At 39.2% G+C, this 20,753-nt stretch overlaps 1 protein-coding gene across 14 annotated transcripts in view; it reads right to left on the bottom strand.

The window, feature by feature from the left end:
- The window catches only part of Dscam2 (Down syndrome cell adhesion molecule 2), a 120,482-nt gene that overhangs the window by 42,432 nt on the left and 57,297 nt on the right, over window positions 1-20,753 (bottom strand). For all 14 annotated transcript variants that reach the window (XM_072010006.1, XM_072009926.1, XM_072009917.1 and 11 more), the window contains exon 2: window positions 1,373-1,723. In XM_072010006.1, the coding sequence (XP_071866107.1) occupies window positions 1,373-1,723 (351 nt within the window). The remainder of the gene's footprint in view (window positions 1-1,372; window positions 1,724-20,753) is intronic.

The raw sequence follows: 20,753 nt of genomic DNA, 5'->3' as shown, positions 1-20,753 counted from the left end.
GAGCTAGTACGTCACGTATGTAAGTATTTCCGGCGGTGTGCAAGGGCGAAAGGCTGACTATAGAAGAAAAGGCAAGCGGTACAAAAGAAGACGCAAGAATTCCAAAGATATCTAAAGAAGTAGATCAGAAAGTTGGAGAGAAAGAGACGGGGGAGATGTTTCAGCGAGATTGCGCTTGCCAGAATCTGGTGCTAGCGGTGTAACATTATAAATAGCCAAAAGTCATTTATTTAACAGGCAAATAATTCCTTGCAATCCGAACGACGTTTCATATTTTATTCCATTAACGATTCAACTGGTTAATATTCAATAAGCTAATTCCAGAATCTGTTCGTGCTTGGATATTTTAATATCTTTGTAGCGAACAACGTATCTTCATCGATATATTTAAATTCTGTAAATTCGTACTTTTACACGTACAACTAAAGCAACAGATAAATAGAAATTTATTATGCGTACTTTTAGATTATTATATACGTCCTCTACGTTCCTGCATCTTTAATCCATTGACGTACAAATAAACTGGAATTTGATGCGTCTGAAGAATATTATTTAATGTGGCTCAACTGAACGGTTATATGCGAGCTCAGAAACAGAATATTTTATTTCGAAATTTACATTGCTGTATAATATTTAATCAGGTTGATACATAATGTTAATGGGCAATAATTAAGTAACATTATAAAATAATAAATTAATAATTCTATAAAGTATGATGCATTTCAAAACATTTTCGAATATGTAGAGGAACTGGACATTTCTTCACTACCAAGATGTTTCGTTTCTTATATTATTTTTTACGCACACATGGCATCTCTTCGCAGGATGTTCCTTTTTATTAATGTTCAGAAAAATGTGCCCAGTGTTTCGCTTGTAGCCGAGTTGGGCACTCACTTTGCGATGGTCTGTTCCGACGAATTGCGTAGCATATCTTCTGGGATATTCATCTTGTTATCGGTGCTGTTGCGGAGAAAGGAGGCGAGAGCATCTCGAGCATTTTAAATAAAACAGAATCGGTGCACGATTTTCGGCGTCAGCCGAAAATAGTTCTTCGCGTCTCGGAGACGTCAAAGTCTACAATGGCACATGAAATGTATGCCAAGGAGTTAAATTTCTCACAAATGCGCAAATATCCGAAGTCTATTCCAACGCAAAGGAATATAGTTTATATCTAAAACTACGAGGCATGGATGTAATCTTAAATATATTTTGAAGTGGAAAGTAGTCGAACGAAACAGAATAATTCCTGGCACACGTAGAATATCGACTCTAGGATCGTAAAATAGGATTGCAAAGGATTAAATTGCCTCTTCGTCCCAGCGAATAGAGAAACTCTCCATACCATCATATCCATTATTAGTAATTTTCTTACCTGCCCTGACCTGGACGTCACGGCTGAGCACTCTACCGACGGAATTGCTCGCCACGCATCTGTAGGCCGCGCTGTGCACATCCTGTCGGAACGCAGCGGCCGGAAACGGCAAAAGGACCAACGTGCCGTTCCTCAGCACCCTCCGCACTCCCGGTACGTCGTTCACCGGATGTCCGTCCGCGGTCGACCAATCGATGTTGGGCGGGGGACTTCCTGTCGCGGTACAGTCCAGCCAGGCGCCGCTCGAATTCGAAAATTCCACCCTTGACGGTGGCTCGATCACGAAGCTTGGCCCGCGTAAATGCGCGTCGAATCCATGACCACCCGCGGATGTCACCGCCGCGGCTGCACCTGCGAACAAAACGAAACGTTCAACGCTCGAAAATTCGCATAAATCTGCCGGCTGATTGCGGAAAAACGGCGCCGCTCGCTGAATCGTTGACCGCCCGACACGCGACAGTTTAATTGCGACGTAAATCCCGTCCCTCCTCCATTTTTGCATATTTCTCTCACCACCCTCTGTTCCGGGTCTCTGCTAATAAAACGCATCGCGCTCGCTCGTTTCGTCTACGAGCTTTTCTTTCTTCCTTCGTGCTGATATTTCTGCCGTGATTGCGAATCTTGGTTTCAACGACTGTTTGCAACGAGTGGATTGCTGCTATCGATGGACTCGAGGCAGATTCAAACGCGCCAGAGCGCACGAAATGCAAAGACACACGAGATAACAAAATGCAACAACGAAATATTATTTATCAGGAATCGTGGAACACGAAATGGACTAACATCTATAAATTGATGTTTCTCCAACTCGTCGTTCGCGTTACTCGTGCACCAAAAATGATCTCTCTCGCGGTTCTTCGTCAAACGAAGAAGAAAATCACGTAGTGAGAACATTTTCTTTCTGATTCGATAGCGCCAATCATTCCTAGTCTTAGCCTATGCTAATATCGTTTGACATGTTTCCAGCAATTAAGCGTAGATCTCGATCATCGTAGAAATTCAAAGCGCGAGAAAAATTGGAGACAGTTGCGAGAGAAACGGAGGCGTGCGTTATCTGCAGGTTATTCTTACGCGGATCGTAGATTCTGCCGTGGAACGCAGTTCGCCGATTTTCAGAACCGATTAAACGCTTCGGTTATCGCGATTGTCGAACGAACGACGGCCAGCACGTAACGGGAAAGTTATCCTACTCGAAGTATATCAGAGGGGCCGTACTTGGACATAATGCTTTGATCGGGGGTGCGAAGACACGAGTCAGCAAGTACTCGGCTCTTGCATCGTTAGAAGCCACTTCAGGCTAATAACTCCGGCCAGGCCACTCCCGCGACTCTGGAGTGTAGTTTAATTGTCGACGTTATTCGTACGCTACGGTAAAGAAACTACGAGCGAAGTTCTGTTCTAGCAGGTGGATAGCTAATATCGTTCATTCCCCTACTCTTCCGTACCCCTATTTCCCCATTCCATGAAACGATTCAAGATTGATGGTAACCACGTCGAATGACAGAAGTATTCGAACACTGTAATGTCCGAATAGATCGATCTGGGTTAACGGTAGAAATATCATGGCTTTTCCTTTCTCATAATCCTCTGAATCCTGTTACGATTCTTTAACTTTTTACGTCTCAATCTCGTTTTAGTTTCAACCGAGGGAAAGGCTTTTAACGTTTTACGATAAAAAGATCGTTAATATAAAATTGAAACGAGAAATCACGAACGTTAATAACCGTTCCTTCGTGTTTTCCTTGAATTTAGGAAATTTTTTAAGGATAAAAAGATGCGAATCGACCGGGAACGACTCAAACGTTAAGAGTATACCTTTGTTATAGTTAAAAAGCAATTACCGAACACAACGATCCGATATTATATCAAACAAAAGGCAGAAAAAGCTTGATCTTTGGTTTGCGAGTGAAACGTCAGCCAAGAATGGTTGTGTCAGTGAAAATAACAATTTCTGCCTGTCTACTCTTTGTTGCGTTAATTCAGCATTTCTGTCTAATCCAAGAGACTATTTATACGTGTACAGTTTTGTAATTACTTCGCTGAATTCTTTTATATTCATACGTTCATAAATATTTATGTAAACATCGACACCGCGGTACAGATTAAAGTCATCTCATCTTTTTCATATGTACCTTTCACTCAACTTTTAGAACCGCAATCTAACAGGCTTGAAAGATCAACACATCGATGCGTTGTTGTTCAAAGACGAAAATAAATTGCATAGCCATAAAGAGACGGAAATTACTTTACGCGAAACATCACAAAAATTTCCACAGAGAGGCACGTTATATTTTCCCAAGACTCGGTTCCTCTAGTTTTTGATGGACGGCGTATATGGACGAAGATACGACGATAACGACGATCAAAAGAAATCCTCGTTGGTTCTCGTATCCGCGCAGAATTCCGTTGGTTCGATTTTAACGAAGATCACGATTTCATAGCGGCCACTGTAGAAAGCGGTACGTTCTAAAATTTGCGTATCGATCGCTGGCACGCTGGCCGTGTGGTCGTGTGTTAATTAAAAATTCATTTATCTTAAATTCAATTTCCTCTGACTACGAGCCAGTCGTGCCTGCTCACACACACACACACACACACACACTTATACATATCCCGAATGAATGAAAAAATGTCTAAAAAATTTATACCATGCAAGTAGAAAGGAAGAGGCGAGAAAAAGAAGTGGTAAAAGTAACAAACAGAACGGGAATGCAACGGTAATGCAAAATTAATTCGTCTAATAAAGGCGTAATTTTTGAAGCGAAAGAGCATGTTCCGCCATTAAAAAGAAGCACCGCCGCTGGCTGCTCACGAGCGTACTGAAACCAGGAGATGGAACGATATTGCATATCTCTCTGGCATCGTCCATAAGTGAAGAGCGGTTCGGTGAAACGTGGAACTCATAACGACGCGACGTCCAAGGGAACGGACGTAACTCGTTTATAACGACATTTGAAGGAAGAAGAGGGATACAGAGAACGAGGGAGGGAGAGAGACAGGGGGAGGGAGGGAGAGAGAGAGAGAGAGAGAGAGAGAGTTTTGAGTCGCGACCGAATTTCGTAATACCAGTTGCAGAATAGTATGCGCGTCGCATACAAAACACAAAGTATGCAAATCCTGGGTGCCGCGCGGTCGAATTGAAATCCCCGTAGTGTCCGGCAATTACAAACCGTCACGGTGACTCGCTTCCGGAATTGTCTCGAGCACTTAATTACTAATTCCAGCCAAGTATTTCGTTGGCCGGGGGCATCGCGTTGAATTACACGCATGGCACCTTACCCTCCGCTCGTTCGTTTTCCACGCGCATACATTATACACGCGAGTGTCGCGATTAATGTGGACATCTCGACTTTGATGGACGGAACGTCGCACGGAATTGTTCGCTTCCGCGGTACAATTTTTGAATGGAAATTACGGCTGTGTTTTTTAATGATGTTTTCGGGCATTGGTTTTTAACAAGAGGCGATATTGGCTTATGGTTGAATGGTGAGTCTTCAGGAATCCTTGCGCTGCAGTAACTTCCATCGGAGAATTTGTGGAAAGAAATGATCGCTCCGCGTTTTTTCTTTTTTTTTTTAGTTGTTTAGTGTACTCGATACTATCTCGACGCTAGTCGACACAGACAATTTTTTAAAAATTGATTTGGAGGTTTAATCCCTTCGTTGTGTTAACTAGTGGAAGAAATAGTTTAGACTACAACTTTAGGGAACCATGGTAATGTAAAGGTTCTTAGAAAGAAAGGAATCGTCTAATTCCATTGGAATAAACATACTTTAAGTTATTCTACCACGCAAATACGTTTAGCTGATTACTCCGTTTTCGGTTTCTAATCAATGTATCCTGGAAATTACATCAATTCCCTGATTTGCGTTTGGTTGATCACCATATCGATGCAAACTGAATTTCATTACATTTAATAATCAACAATTAAATATGTAAATGGAATCGCTAACTAAGAATATTACACAGCTATTGTTACATTATCATCACGCGTATATAACTATTCCTATAATAATATATATCAATATATAAAACGAAATAAATATAACGCGAATGGACGAAATAATGGCTGACTACATGCATATGCATTCTCAATGTATACGACCTAATTTAAATGATAATTATTATATAATTGCGACATTAATACAAAGCTAACATTGGAAACAAAAAGCGTAATATTCTATTTCCGTGTTGGACGAGATTGGACGGTTTTTGGTTTAAATCGATTGAATAGTTCTCCTCATTGAGGAGAATTTAATAAAAAATTTACTCTGAAAGTATAATTGTATTACAAGTTTAGAATGAAAATTCTAGAATTATACTGTGATCCCTAAATTATGGGAAGGTATTGTATCATGTATTTGCGGGAATTTAAAAATTAGAAAAATGTCCGAAATACGTATAATACACAAAAAGATAGAAAATATGGAAAATAGAATATTCCTTATATTTCCAATGTTCTGAATTTGTTTGATCGAAACTGTTCGATGAAAATATTTTGCGATTGATTAATTTTGAATCAAGGGTTCGATCGATTGATTTCGATAATGGTCGTAATATGCTATGTTTTACGAACTAGTCTAAATATAAAAGAACTAATATATAAAATGTATAAAAAGAAAAATTAATATATATATATATATATTGTGATCATGATTCTTGATTGTTATCCTATAATGACAAACACTTTTCTATCGTCGAATTAAAAATTTAATATTGCACATCGATATTGGATGAGATTCGACGTTTTTCAATTACGTAGGGTAATTATGGAATTGTTAATTCGACGCGCGAATTTTTATCGCGCCCCGGGAGAAATTAAAATGCGAATTAATGGACGAGTTAAAAGGAACATTTGAATTTAATTGAGGAGAAGCGGCCGTGAAATAGCCGCGTTGGTTCCAAAGGGAACGTGTACAAGATGCTTTAAATCGAGAGAAACAAGGTGTTGTTCTTTTTCCTCTTTTTTCTTTTTTTCGTCAGTTTAGTTGCAAGGAACTACAAATGGATGAGGAGCACTGGAAGGCAAAGAACGCGAACCTTTTTGCCATTTGACTTTACGGAGCATGAAGGAAATTATCCCATGCTGAAGCTAAGTATCACTAGCAGTCCGTAATATCCGTTCTTGTTAAGCTACTTTCCATTCTTTGCCATTTACGCTGCTAATAAATTATTTTAAGGTATCAGTTTTTACATTTTCTATTTATATTACTATAGGTTTGTAAACAATGTTGCAAACTTATAACGTAATGTAACATCTCGTACGTTTGTGAAATATTTTTTATTATAAAAATTTAGGCTGTAACTTTTTATGTAATTTTAGTATGATCTTTTAAAGACCATTTCAGGTGTACGATAAATGAAGGAACCTAATTTTCCTGTGTCTCGTATTTCCTCACAAGTGCAATAATAAATTTAATATTCTACTGTCCTTTTATATCCCACTTAAACAATATTTTCCTTTCTACGATTCTCAGAATCATTTTATGCACATAATCTTGTCAAGCAACATAAAGCTTCCTGTTCGTCGAGCAATAACAACGTCATCTTCACCACCGTAATCTTTTTACACGAGTAAACTGTACAAACATTATAGGATAAATAAAACGACATCGTTTGATAAATAAAATACAGTATTTTCAATCTTCCAATAACGTAACCACTTTAACCATTGATCGATCCTAAGATTTCAACAAAGAGAATCTCATTAGATTTCAATTAAAAAAAATTACATCACATCAAGCATCAAACGAATTACATTAATTTAATAAAACAATCTAGAAAAGGACTCCTTTATAACACAATTCGAAAAAATAAATTTTACACGTCTATTTTTACTAACTCGAAAGCCACAGTCCAGGATTTATCGCGGTTGCGTAAGAGAGACTCACAATCTCTGGAAGATTTAGATTCGAACGACTGCAGCGGATAGACAGCAGAACGAGAGAATTAAAAATGCTCGATATCAGCGAAAAGAATGTCTGACTGAATTCAACCGAGTAACGCTCTAATTTTTTATTTGCCCCCTCCCCTATTATCCCCGTCCACCCGTATCGATACGAAACCGTTCCGGACCGCGTTCGTTAGATTCCTCTCGGGGAAATCTAAAAACGCTCTCGAGCCCCGGGGATCGGATCCGACCAGACGATCCGTCTTCGCGGAGCGTCGTCTCAGGCATTTGTTCGACGAGCCGGAAAATCGAACGAGAGTTGGATGGATGACAGGAATTCCCGACAACGTTGGGAATCGCGTGGATTGCACGGAACGACCGGGACGTCCGAGACAACCACCGGCGGACTCCATAAAGTGGCGGAACGCTAAATAGCGACCGGGGACAATTAAAGGGCAAGACGTTGAAGAGGGACGAAGACGAGAAGCGTCGTAGGTTTTGTATTTGCGTGTAAAGTTGGAAGAGAAAAGGAGATGGACGTTGAAGATCGTAAAGAAGCGAAGGAAAGAAAAGAGAGGAAGAAACTACGGATAAAAGTAGAATATAGCGAGAAATGAAAAGGTCGAGAGGAATGGAAAGAAGAGAAGAGTAGGGAGAAGAGTTTGTGCATCGTGAGAGCGAGCAAATGGCGAGAAAATATAGTAGCGGATGATAAAAAGAGTAAAGAGTGCGAGAAAGGTGAAGAGAGAAGACGAATAGAAGAAAGGGAGTTAATTAAGAAACGGAGAAGATGAGTAATAATAAGTTAGAGGCTAGCTAGGATAGAGAGAATAAATCCTTTCTATTTAGAAAGGAAGAAATTCACGTGAAGAAATAGAAGAGTAAAAGCTGCGAAAGAGTAAGAGTAGAGCGAGAAAGAGAGGGTTGTAACGATACGCGGGCGAGAAAGACGGAAGGTGTGAGAGCAAAGGGAAGAGGATGAGAGAGAGGAAGCACTCGGCAGGTAATAGCTCCCAATTACCATAACGCTTGGCTAAGCCGACTAATCGGTTCCGCTTATGCCGACCGGCAAATTATTATTAATCACATTGCACGTGGATTACCGTTTATGTACATCCCCAGCGATGGCATTTGCACTCTGGGTCACGTTGCGCGTCCATGCCAGCCTAGTAGCATGAATTTCCAAATCGGTCTTTGATCTCACGGTTACTCACGCTCCAGTAGAACTGGATCCTCGAGAAATGCTAAAAGCATTTCCGGCGGGTTACTTCTCAGAAATTTCTCGATTCGAAACGTGGAAATGCTGATAACAGGCCTCTCGCATCGTGTCAAAATTACGTTCGTCAGCATTGTTTGCCGTTAATGTCAGATTTCTAACTTTTGTCAATATATCGTCAAATATAAAGCTCGTAACCGTGAAATCAATAGTCAGCTACAATTTATGGCACTCTATAAATTATACAACGTGTACGTAACATGTACACTCATATAGGTACATATCGATACATAGGTATTGTTATAGAAATTACATAGTTAAAGTTAAACTCGAGTTATTTCATTTTAGAATCTTCGATCGAAATTTTCATTCTATGTTGCGATTTTTGCTAGCTGATGGAAAGAGAAAATAATGAATTTTCAAAATTCTACTTTTTAGAAGCATTATAATATTTTAAAATACATTTCTATCGAAGGCAAAGCTTATGCGCACGTTGTAATTTTTAATTAACGTTTCAACTAATTCCGTATATTGCATTTGACGATCAAAAACACACGTGAAACAAAATTTCAATTTTAAAAGCTTTATACCATTATTTCGCGTTTCAATAAAGCTTTGAAACTAATTTTTCCTGAAAAGAAGGAAACGTAATATAAGTATAAAAATGGATCGTCCACTTTATACTAGTGTAACGAAAATTGAAATTTCAAATATCTCTCCATTTTCCTATACACAAATTTTTAATCTCGATCTTTCCTGCGTAAAACTTTTACAAAAAAGCATTCTGATATTAAAAATAATCGACAAATACCAATCGTTTAATAATTCTGATCCATGAGACACAAAAAAAATGAATATCATTTTGTTCGAAAATTTTGTAACCAAATTTCGGAAAAATTTGAAGATACTGAATCTTTCTATCAACAAACCATTCAACTTTTCGATATTTATTGATTAACTTCGTGATTACTTTACCGCAAAAATTTGCAAAGTATTCAGTTTCTTGACGAATGTCGAACTATTTTTATCTATTTCTCGTAAGAATGTAAGACTTGCCTTTCCTCTTACAAAATGATACGTTGACCAATACAAAAATTTGTTCTCTTATTAATTGCATTCGACGTTCAACTAAAAGTAGAATTTATCAAACAGCATTTATACAGACGACAAACGATAATACACAGGCTACAAAGATATGTATATCGAGTGTCAAAAATGCTACGAACTTGTCGAATCACCGGAGAGAAAGCAATATACACATTTGCCACGATGATCAAAGCAAAAATATCGAAAGGTTTGTGGTTCCTTACATCATTGCTGTACATTGGCGAAGAGATTAATTGTCCGTCGTAAATCATAGCGGAATTTTGTTGGGAACGTCGGGGTTCGTCGAGCCAGGTTAGTCGAGGAAAAATTGATAGAAAGAGAGGATTATATTCGGAACAAGTTTCCTTCCGTGAAAAATTGGGTTGCTTCCAGAATCAGAGCTTTTGTGCGGGATTTCGGGACGTCGCGTCGCGTCGGTGGAGTTGGTTTCCATGAAACGAGCCGACTGGCTTCGGGACCGGCCAAGGTAAGCTCGACTACGAACTCGGAATCAATAGGCGGAACAAACTGTGTAGGTGGATAGAGGTCGCTGGTAAGATTGAATTTGCAGACTCTACCGCCCTTGTCGGTGAGAAGGGACCGGATAAAAAGAAATAAAGAAAGAAAAAGGAAAGAAGAAGAAGAAGAAAAAAGAGAGCGAAGGGCAAACCTAGAACGGATAAGAGTCTAAAAGTCTCACGAAGGTGGTTCCTCGCGAAATGTTTCCCTCTTTTTTCTTCTCCGCGAAGGTTCCCGTGTTTACACTACCGATCAAGACAGCAATTATTTGATCCGGCTGTAGGGACGAACCCCATCGCGAATCCTAACCTTTCGAGAAGAAGGTTCTCCATTTTCCTCTATCTTTCTACTCGTTGAGATTCTGTTCCCTCTTTTTCTTCCTTTCTGTTTGGGATTTCGAGATAATTTGATATTCGCTCGAGTGGATTTTAAATATTAAGCGGAATTGCTGGAAATTTGTTCATCGTCTGGGTTTTCTTATTTCAATACCGCTTTATAGGTAAATAGCGGATACGGGATTACCGGTTCAAGAAGTCATTGTTGGAGTCGATACGGTTTATACTTGGGGTTGGAGATAAAAATATAAACTCCAGTTCTTACCTTTCGTTCTTTCCGTAAATAACTATGACTATTCTTTTCTCATTGATTCGTTTAATCTGTAAACTCTTTCCCCCTATATTAGGAAATTCTCGAGAAAAGACAATTTCCTCTATAGTAGCCGGTGGTTTGTGTTAGTGTCCTACTCAAGTTCAAGCGTCGTACAAATATCTCTCAATGCACGGTATACATTTCTTTCCTTTCAACGTATCCAATTTCCACCTTATTTTTTTTTAATATTTTCGACCAATGTATCTCGTAACAACGATCGGAATTACTTTGAATAAATCGCAGTGACAGTGTGTTAATTTTTACCGTGTAATTAACCTCTTCAATTACTTTTGGTTCAGTCTTAATCTTCAAGGAAGTAACATTTCTTCATTTTCAACCTTCCTGCATTTCCTATTTTACGAACATATTTACACGTATTGTACGTCGTTATCGATTTACGATAAAAGAGAATAACAGCAGGTATTAGATCAAAATCGAATTGTTCCATGAACACGTATGTAGTTACATGGCTGAGCAGCCTAAGGATCAAGGCAATTTGCATTGAGCGGAAGAAAACAAATTATCTGATATAATATCCGATTAACAAACATCCTCGTCCATCCTTCTCCGTGTAATGATCAAACACACTCGCTAAAACCCTCCACAAACAAACGAATAATCTCAAAGAAAAACACTATCAAACCTACCTCACCTATTTGATACGAACTATGTACATATTTGTCCCGTACACTTAGTTTTTTCAATTCTCTAAACAAGCAAGCGCTAGTCGGCATTCGCTGCATGTTCTATCAGCTCCTTGCAGGACCATAATAGGCTAAACTGAGCGATAAATTCTGGGTATCTTGTCGCGCACAGCTACCAACGGATTCATCGACGTATTTTAGAGGACACTCGAGTCACCTGAAATATTCACCTCGACCCGTTGGGTAGGTCTGAAGCCTTATTTCTCTCTTGTTCTCCCCCTGTCTCTCTCTTTTTCTCTCTCGAGGGTTCTGCGTTTAAAGTTTAAGGAGACCCGTGTTCGCCGTTGTACGATGTCTTCGCGTTTCCGACTGGTGTAAGGAAAGAGCCGTGAGCTTGTTCGAGGTCGATACCAGCTTCTTCGTCTCCTGTATGGATGACTTCCCTGAGGCTATGCAGTCACGTCGCTACGTTGTAACTTTCAGCCGGACTGATGTATTCAATCTGCTACGGTGATCCCTGTACCGGAGTCTTAAATCTCGATGTACAGTATCGGGCGAATATTTTTCATTAAGTAGCAAATTGTAATCTTTGTTTACTGTGTCTGGATCAAGGATACGATCAAAAAGTTGATGCAATTTTCATTTTTTTAAGATAGTACGTATTTGTTTCTCGATATTTATGTCGTCTCCTTCAAAGCAATCACAATTAATAATAATACTCCTTCGCCAATGTTTGCTTTATCCTTCGAAACATTTTTGGGATTCATTTCGTTGTATGTATTTCAGTTCACTCTGCGTTTTTTGTTTTATGTTTTCGTCGATGCTTTGAGATCGTTGTACTTTCGTAGCTTTTTCCATTAATGATAACACAAAGGTTGGCCGATGAATGTGGCGATTGAGAAATCACAACTGTATCGTTCAGAAACTTTCTAACGAGCAACGATGCGCGAGTACGTTCTTCCATTCTAAGCGATCAGAAAATCGCCGAAATTACGGACATACAACTTACTCAAGGGACGATCGAATCCAAAGTGATCGGTCGATCTGAATAAACAAACTAAAGCGAGTTACGAACAGACGAATCTCAACAAAATAAAGCAATCTTTCTTGCAAGACCGCGGTATGATACTTTCTAGACCCCGAAATTACCAACTCGCGCGAACGTTTTGATCACACCTCGTATAGTATATCCTGCATTGTGTTAGGTTCTTCGGAAAGCTCATTTTCAGAATGGGGAAATTCCAAATTCTCACGTTTCTACCTATTACTTATCAAATACAGCAATTAGGGTGAGTCTGAAGATCAGTCAATATCCGATGTTGTTCAACGAGACGTTAGTTCTCGAGGAATGAAGATAGAATAAAACTTGAATGTCAAAGAGAGGCGAAATCTCGTTAATTGACAAAATTTCATTGCGACGTATGTACAATACAACGTGTATAGCTGGGGAAGAAATACGAAGCGACGTGGAAACGAGGCAAGCGACCGATTTTAGGAGCCAATGCCACGAAGAGAACGTCAGGGGCAACAAGTTGCCAAAGTTGTTTAGACGCCTTGGAACTGGTTTGGCGAACGCTTCTGAAAAACTATCACCGTGTAGGGACACGGGGCAATTTTACAGCGTATACCGGGCCGGGAAAAAGTTTCCGTGGCGGGCAACAAGTTGGAGAAGTTTCGTTATGACCGCGGTGGCAGTACTTCGTGAACGGTCCGTGGGGCGTTTCGAAGAGCGTCGAACGACTAATCTTACGGCTTGCAGAACCTCGATATGAGACTATACGTGGAAAGTTTTCGCGAATCCTGCTCGTAGAAAAACGTCATTGATTTCATGGAATAGGGGTAAAGTGAATTGTCTTGGTTCTTCCAATCAACTATAATACGATCTTTCTTACCGGCGTCTTCTTAACGTTCGAGATTATACGATTCGAGGATAAAAGGAAAATTACGGACGTTTGGTTCTAATTTTTGCGTTCTTGAAAAGATTCGTGAGGACACAAGAGTATTCTTCAATGAATATTTGTTTAAAAATTACTTTTAATTTAAATTCTACTCAAATGAAATTTATCTCTCTGGTTTAACATGATGTTACATGCTAGAACAGGTGGTACACATATATAATACATCTTTATTCTCAAACGCTCTACAAATTTAAAATATCTTTAGCAATACACTTAGATAAAATTAAATGAATTTCAATAGAATACGATCTTTTTACTGCTACCAAACAATGAACTAAACAACTCTCCAGTTATTAATACCCGGAACGACATCCTCATTATCTACCTTCATAAAGTTTTATCTTTACGTTTTCTATTACGCGTGCATTAACTCTCTTCTTTTTCTTTCTTTTTGTTAGTAGTTCCCGTCAACTGTCGATCTAATTTTCCTCGTCATAATTAATTTATGTATGCCACAGCAATACAGACGGAAATGAAAAATCTCGGGCCCGCAAGAATACAAGGACGTAATAACGCTCTCTTTCATCTAGCATTATTAATTCCGCTGCAGGCTTTTGTTTTAATAAAAATGAATTTTTCATAAATGAAAGAGACAATACCGGTTTAATTCGTAAAAAATGAAGTCATAGTTTCCCTTTATTCCGCGTAGTCGAAATAGGAGATGCAAAATACCATTTTTTATTTTTTTTCGGCAATCATTGCGATCGAACGTTCCCATTGAAAGGCATTCGGACGAATCGTAATACAATTTTAAGTCTCTCTTATTCATAATATACATATATGTATACGTATTTACAGCGTTACCATAGAACAGCGATATATACACGTGCAATTATATCGCGATACTTCGAGGTTTCACGAAACTTTCAATTAAGACGAAGAAAAGGTAAGAGAAGGCTGGAGAAGTAACCAAAGATTATATCCCGCGAGTTATTCTCAGCAGCTCGTATTTTTTTTTTCTTGAACGAAGAAAAGAACGAAGGGGTTGTTGGAAAACGCGAAAGCTCGCGCGCACCTTTCTTTCGAGCGGAGGTGAACGCACCTTCGGTCACTGCTGATGTTGTCGACTCTCGGAGGTGTTAGTCGTTTTAATTTCTCGAATAGAGAGGAAGAATGGAAGGGAGAGATACAAGAGAAAGAAGGACGGACGGATTGTGATTGTTTGAAATATGAAAAAAACTTTCAACCCTAACCGCGCTTAAGACGAGAACCTAACCTTCCCCTACCCCCTCCTTCTCTTTTTTCCTTTCGCTTCCACTTGCTTCTCTTTCTCTCGTTGTTTCTCGTTTCCACTCTAAGCCAGAGCATACACGTTCTTTCAGTTACTTTTTCCCTCCCTTTCAAGCTTCCTTCCTGTCTTCTAGTACGCGCAGATTTCACAGCGTACCACGAGTGCTCCGTAGCGTAACCTTTTCGTCATTTTAAAACGCTCTGAAAGCCCGTACGGAGTTTTCGGGACAAAAAGCTGCTTTTCTTCCGGTTACGTTAGTTTTATCGTGCTCTGTTCACCTGCCGACTTACTTTCCCTCTTCCTCTGTTTCACTTTGTTTCTATCTCCCTCTTCCTTTCTCTCTCTCTCTCTCTCTGTCTAGCTTGCTTTCTTCTTCTTTTTTCTTTTCGACGTCGTAGCAATTTCTCAGCACTCGTGGCTCGCTCTTTCATACGACGTCTAGTTGATACTTCCGATAAAAGAATCTTCCTAAGGGAAAAAGGTCCCGTGAAAATCTTGGTGTTCTTGTTAGACGACGAACTTCCGGACCAATTTGTCGTGGTCAAGAGACGAGTGTCGCGTTTCTTTAACTATTGAACGCCATCGATTCGAAAGACGAATTAAGTTTCTGGTGATTTTAGAAACGTCTCCTGACCAATTGATCGCATAAATATATTCAACGAGAATAAATACTATAAATAAATACTATAAATAAATATGACCTTACATAGTTTCTATCAAAAAGCTGTACAATAATAGTTTTGCCCCACGATATTTTAAGATATGTTCTAATCGGAGCAGAGTAAATTAACTAAGTTTCTGCAAATGTCCACGAACACTTGCGAACACATAGTAGACAAATTTTCACAACTGAAAGCAGGTAAGTATTGATTAGCTAAAATATCAAATATAATATATAAATATTTCTATCTGTAGAAAATAAGTTTTCCAGTTCAATGCATCATTATGAAATGAAAATTTCGTTAAAAAATATTACATGCTTCGTTTCGTGTATGAGTAATTTATTAAGAGCAACAACGCGTTAAAGTTACAGTTGCAGAGCAAAGTCGAAATATCCGCTGATCGTAAATTCTGAGAAAAAAAAAAAAAAAAAAAGAAAGCTAACAGAGTAACACGTATTTTGTTCAAAATTAATATCTAACGATTTATAATCACCACATAAAGGAGTAGTTTTAACAAGAAGTTCGCGAATGAAAAGTGCTCTATTAGCAGCAAAAAGACGAAACTGGTCTCATCTACATAATTTTCATTCCGACCAAGCTTAAACGAACGTTCTCAAGCGTTCCGCGTCCAATCTCGCTCGCATATCGATTTCGTTTGCCATAAGAAACCCGAACAGCATGGAATCGCCCTAAAGAAACAATCGGCTCTTTGATGACGGAGCTATCAAGCAGATGTATGGTGCTTCTCTTTACGATTCACCGAGCGAGACTCGACTCAAACGATCCATCGGCAGGCGGGTAAAAGGATTTCCCGATCGCCGAGTGGGACGTAACAATCTCATTTTCTTTGTCCTGGAAGATCGAGTGGGTGGTGAGAGGCGGATGGACGCGTTCACCGCCCCGCAGGTGCAAGGATATAGGTTCGCCTGGAACAATGAACGCAATCAATGCGGTGTGGCACCCCTTCGACGTCAATCAAACGGTCGGTGTACGCGCCAGTAGCCCATTGGCCCCGATTGCCTTTTGTCGCCCCTGTAGTGTTCGCTGTACGCGGCAAAGAGGAATTGGATGGACCAGGATCCGCGCGGATAGCCAGATTTGCATCCAACAAAGACAGACGCGGAAAGAGCGGAAAAGGAACTGAAAGGATAGAGCGAGTTGGCTTGGGATGAAGTCGAAGCTAGGGTAGATGAACACGGGTAGGTGGACAACGATGAAAGGGAATGCGACGCGTGAGGAAGGATGGATGGTAACCGAAGAGAAAGGCCAGAGGAGTATAAACTGATAAATGGAATGACACGAAGGGGGAGCGTAAGCTTGGTCAGGGATTGGTGAATTGATGGTGGGGGTTATATAGGGGTGAAAGGGGAGAGAGAACGGATAGAGAGATTGCAGCGGACGGTAAATGGGGCGAATTCCAGCCGAATACTGCCTGCTTGCGACACGCGTGTTGCAGTACTGACCAGTCCACGACCCAATTTCGAAGGGTTGTTTTCTCTCTCCCTCTCCCTGTGTATTCGTCTCTGTCTGGAGCGCGTACCATCCCTTCTCTTTCGATGGTGGTTCGTATCCCCACTCTCTCTCTCTCTCTCTCTCTCTCTCTCTCTCTCTCTCTCTCTCTCTTTCTATCTTTGTGTCGATCTTCTTGAATCGAGTGCGTACGTGAACGAGATATACATATACGTGTACGTATGTATGTTGAAGAGGTAATATATCGGTAAGCGCGTTGATTCGAACGTATTCGGTAGGTGGAGGCGTAGAGGGTGCGAGTCGATCGATTATCGCAACACGAGAGTCAGGTGAAAGCGGGTGATCCTTGTTTCGAGCATGGATACTCCCTGCTGATTGATTGCTATGTAGGACGCTAATATCGCCACGCGGTGACAACGTGTAAAACATCGTCCCGTGTCTACGATGTTTCTTGTAGTTCCATAGTAGCTGTTGCGCGATCAGACAATCGTCGCTATCGGCCAGATCAAATTTTTCATTCGAAAGTATAATTAGCTCGTCGTATCCGCAAACGTACGATATAATTTCGTTGGGTATTTTATCGGAAGGCGGATAGGAATTTCGAGCGAACGCTCTATATTATCGATCTCGTCGGAGTAGCCAAGAGGAATTAGTCGATACGAATGAAATTTCGGATTGCACTCGATAATAGGTTTAAGTGGCGTTTTAATGACGCGGTATAATAATTACACGCAGCTATCGATTGCTTTCCGCTTTCCATTGGCTAGAGATATATCAGATCGTGCTCGACACGACGAATATCGGCTCGCATCTTGTTAGCGATATTCCATTACACGGCGACACGCTTATGAAACAGAAATAACATTTAAGCAGCGTGCTAAACGAACTGATTTTAACGAACGGCTCTTTCGACGTGCTCCAGCCGACAAGTTCTTGTAATTAACAGAATTGATAGCTCTTTTTTTCTCTTTTTGTATTCCTGCTTTTTGTTTGACGTTGCCATCGTGTCTACAACCTGAGGATAATTGAAGATGAATCTTCCACTTGCTGAATGTTCGATGTTTCATGCGCGGTCAATAACCTCGCCGTTGATCGATAAACGCAACTATATCGCGGTTTGTAATTATAGATAATGCATCCGTGGAAACGTCGAGTCGCGTTGCTTTTCAAATTTTCGATGTCTCCGAACGTCAGGCGCGGAAACGGTGATGCGCCATCGACATTTTATTCGAAACGTGATAATGCTCGTGACAATTGTGTTAACAATTTCTAAAAAATCTGTTCCGTATCAGTGAAATGTAACGCTGACAGCTCTGTTTTACTTTTTAAAGCAGCAAATGTTTAAATCAGGAAATGTACTTTTACTTCGAGAAACGTCTATTTTTAAGTATTATCTTTTAATGAACCAAATGTTTTATATCTATAATTTCTGGGAGGGAAATTATGTAACGTTTTCAATAAGTAGCTAGATTTTAGGTTGAACAGAGTTATTAAAAGAAATTTTCACGAGTAACGAATTTTTAATGTTAGAAGTGCTATGTGCAAAATTAATAACACAGAAAACTGTGTAATTTTGTTAACATGTTTATTGAACTTTTAAATCTAATTTCTCATACGTATAATGTATAACGTCATTGCAGCATTGTATAACTAGACTTCTGAATTTACTCAAGGTGCAAGCGAGAACTTGAGATTTGTACAAACGTTATCTAAACTTAAACGAAACGTCTATATCCTGTTTATAATGTTTACTAGACCATAGTGATGTGTATATTATTTAATAATCAATATTTTATCAAATATGATTTTTATTACGGATTTTTTAACATTTTATCGACGGATCTTTTCGCTCAACGCAAGTGATACATAATAGTTACATCAATCGTGCACCTTTTGCAAGAGCCAAAGCGCTTTTAGCGTATACACCTATTACATTGTAATGTGATAATTTTACGTAGGACGCCAGTTGATCGCCGATGCATAACGTAAATTTTACTTAAAACGCCAATTACCATGCTTCGCTGTTAACGTTGTTAATATCATACAAAACCATAATAAAACTTCTACTTTGTGGAATTTTGGTTATTGGGTACATAACATAATTAATAGATTTTAGATTCTTGGACCGATTAAATTTTGATTGTTAAATTAGATTTCATTAAAATTATTAATATTAGTACGATTAAAAAACGACTAAATGATCGTTCACAAATATTTCCAAAATTATCTCAGAACCCTGCACGAATCGATGCTTTGGCGTTTGAACGAAGAACGTCGTAAGACAGCGTGTGATTTCGGGCAAGTTAACGAGGGTACCTTCATCGTTTGGCAGTTTATCGTCTTCGATGGATTTAAGAAACGAGCTAAGATGGTTGTCGCGGAGTATTATGGCAGTGTTTCTTTGCAAAAGGAAAAGGACGATGGGGAAGGAAGCGAGGGAGGACTACGAAGGAAGCAAGGACGACGGGTAAGGACACCGATGATTTCCCAAGAGGGATCGTCTACTTCTTCCGTCCGCTTCTTTCTAGTGTTTCCTCGAGTCGTCCTATCCTCGCAAGTAACATTGTTCGTGTCTTAAACTCGGCAACGTTATTTCGTTTATTCCGTAGTCGACAATTTGTCTCGTTATAAGCAGAGGTAAGAATCGAGATGCTCCGCACAACAGAATTTTAATATTTCACGCTTTCCGAATGCTGGAGAAAGATCAAACAATTTTAATACAACGGTGAACTAATAACATCCGACCAATCTGACGTTACGCGTGTCGATAAAATGACTTAGAACGATAGAAAAATATGTGGATTATATATTAGAGCAGGCATAATTGATTAAAATAAGGACATTTCTAATGAGAGAAACGCGCAATTCAATTAGGTGAATGTTTAGGAACTTTTTATGCTTCGGGAACTATTTTTACCTTCGAAGCCTCAAGAGACTTCGAGCAAACTCATTGTTCGACCTATGTTGCTATTCTCTTGCTAGATTGGAATAGAAATTCTGCGGAAAACAGACAACACATTTCATTTGAATTCCTCTATCTTGTTATTCTCTCTTGGAGCCAAACGTTTGGGACCTACAGATCCTAGAAACTTAAAATAAAATCAATTTAAACTTTTCTTACAGTAAAAAATAGTCAAAAATCTACAGAAGTAAAAGAATTTACTACTGGTTTCAAGAATTATAATTACAGTTGAGAAGATGATTCTAAATCATTAGCCGATACTGTAGACCAACTTTTGCAAATTGTTGCGTGTTAACACATACTTATAGCTGTTCTGGCATATAGTTATCTTTTACCAGGTATTTATTTTTTCAACAAATTTATACGAATTATTGTACATATTTTTCGTGTACATCTTCACTGAGTTTTAATCAATGAAAATCAGCATCATTTAACCATCGTGAACGTAACCTTCGACGCTTTCAACGCTCAGAATCAGACTGAAACGTGAACATCATTTCGATATTTTGGCAGACCACGTTCGTTAATTTTTCCTAACTTCCTGATGAATTAAATCGAATCGCATCGGATAATATTTACCGATGTTTCGAGTTTGTACACTATCTCTCGATTCGCTATCTGTTACTTGAGCCGAGATGTATACAGATTTCAATGGTATACGTATATTTGTTCACTGGAAAATAAATAATATCGAGCGACGATATCGTACTACGCGCCACGAGAGAATTAGAACGGCCGTTATTTTTTACGTAACGCGTATTTTTGCAATATCTGTTTGCACAGGGTGTTCCAGAAGAACAGATGAATTAAATACAGATAGGTAGAGGTAGATTTTGGTGATTGCAACATTTTTTGTTTAACGAATATGTATTCGCGATCGCGATCTATTTTTTTAGTAATAAAGCTTTGAAAATAGTGGTTGTTAGCTCGTTGACGAACAATCCACGATAGATTGACAGTTCTCGGTTCGGAGTTTTCGTAAAATTTTTAGCAACAAATTATGTATTACCTTGTATGGCAATTAGAATATTTATTAATTATAATATTTTATTTATACATTTAAATCGTAGCTCTATATATTTATTTCCTGCTAGT

Source organism: Bombus fervidus, chromosome 1 (assembly GCF_041682495.2).
Source record: "Bombus fervidus isolate BK054 chromosome 1, iyBomFerv1, whole genome shotgun sequence".
In the NCBI taxonomy this organism is placed as follows: Eukaryota; Metazoa; Arthropoda; class Insecta; order Hymenoptera; family Apidae; genus Bombus; species Bombus fervidus.
Note: the sequence above shows the minus strand (reverse complement) of the source record. Positions and strands in the feature narration are given on the sequence as shown.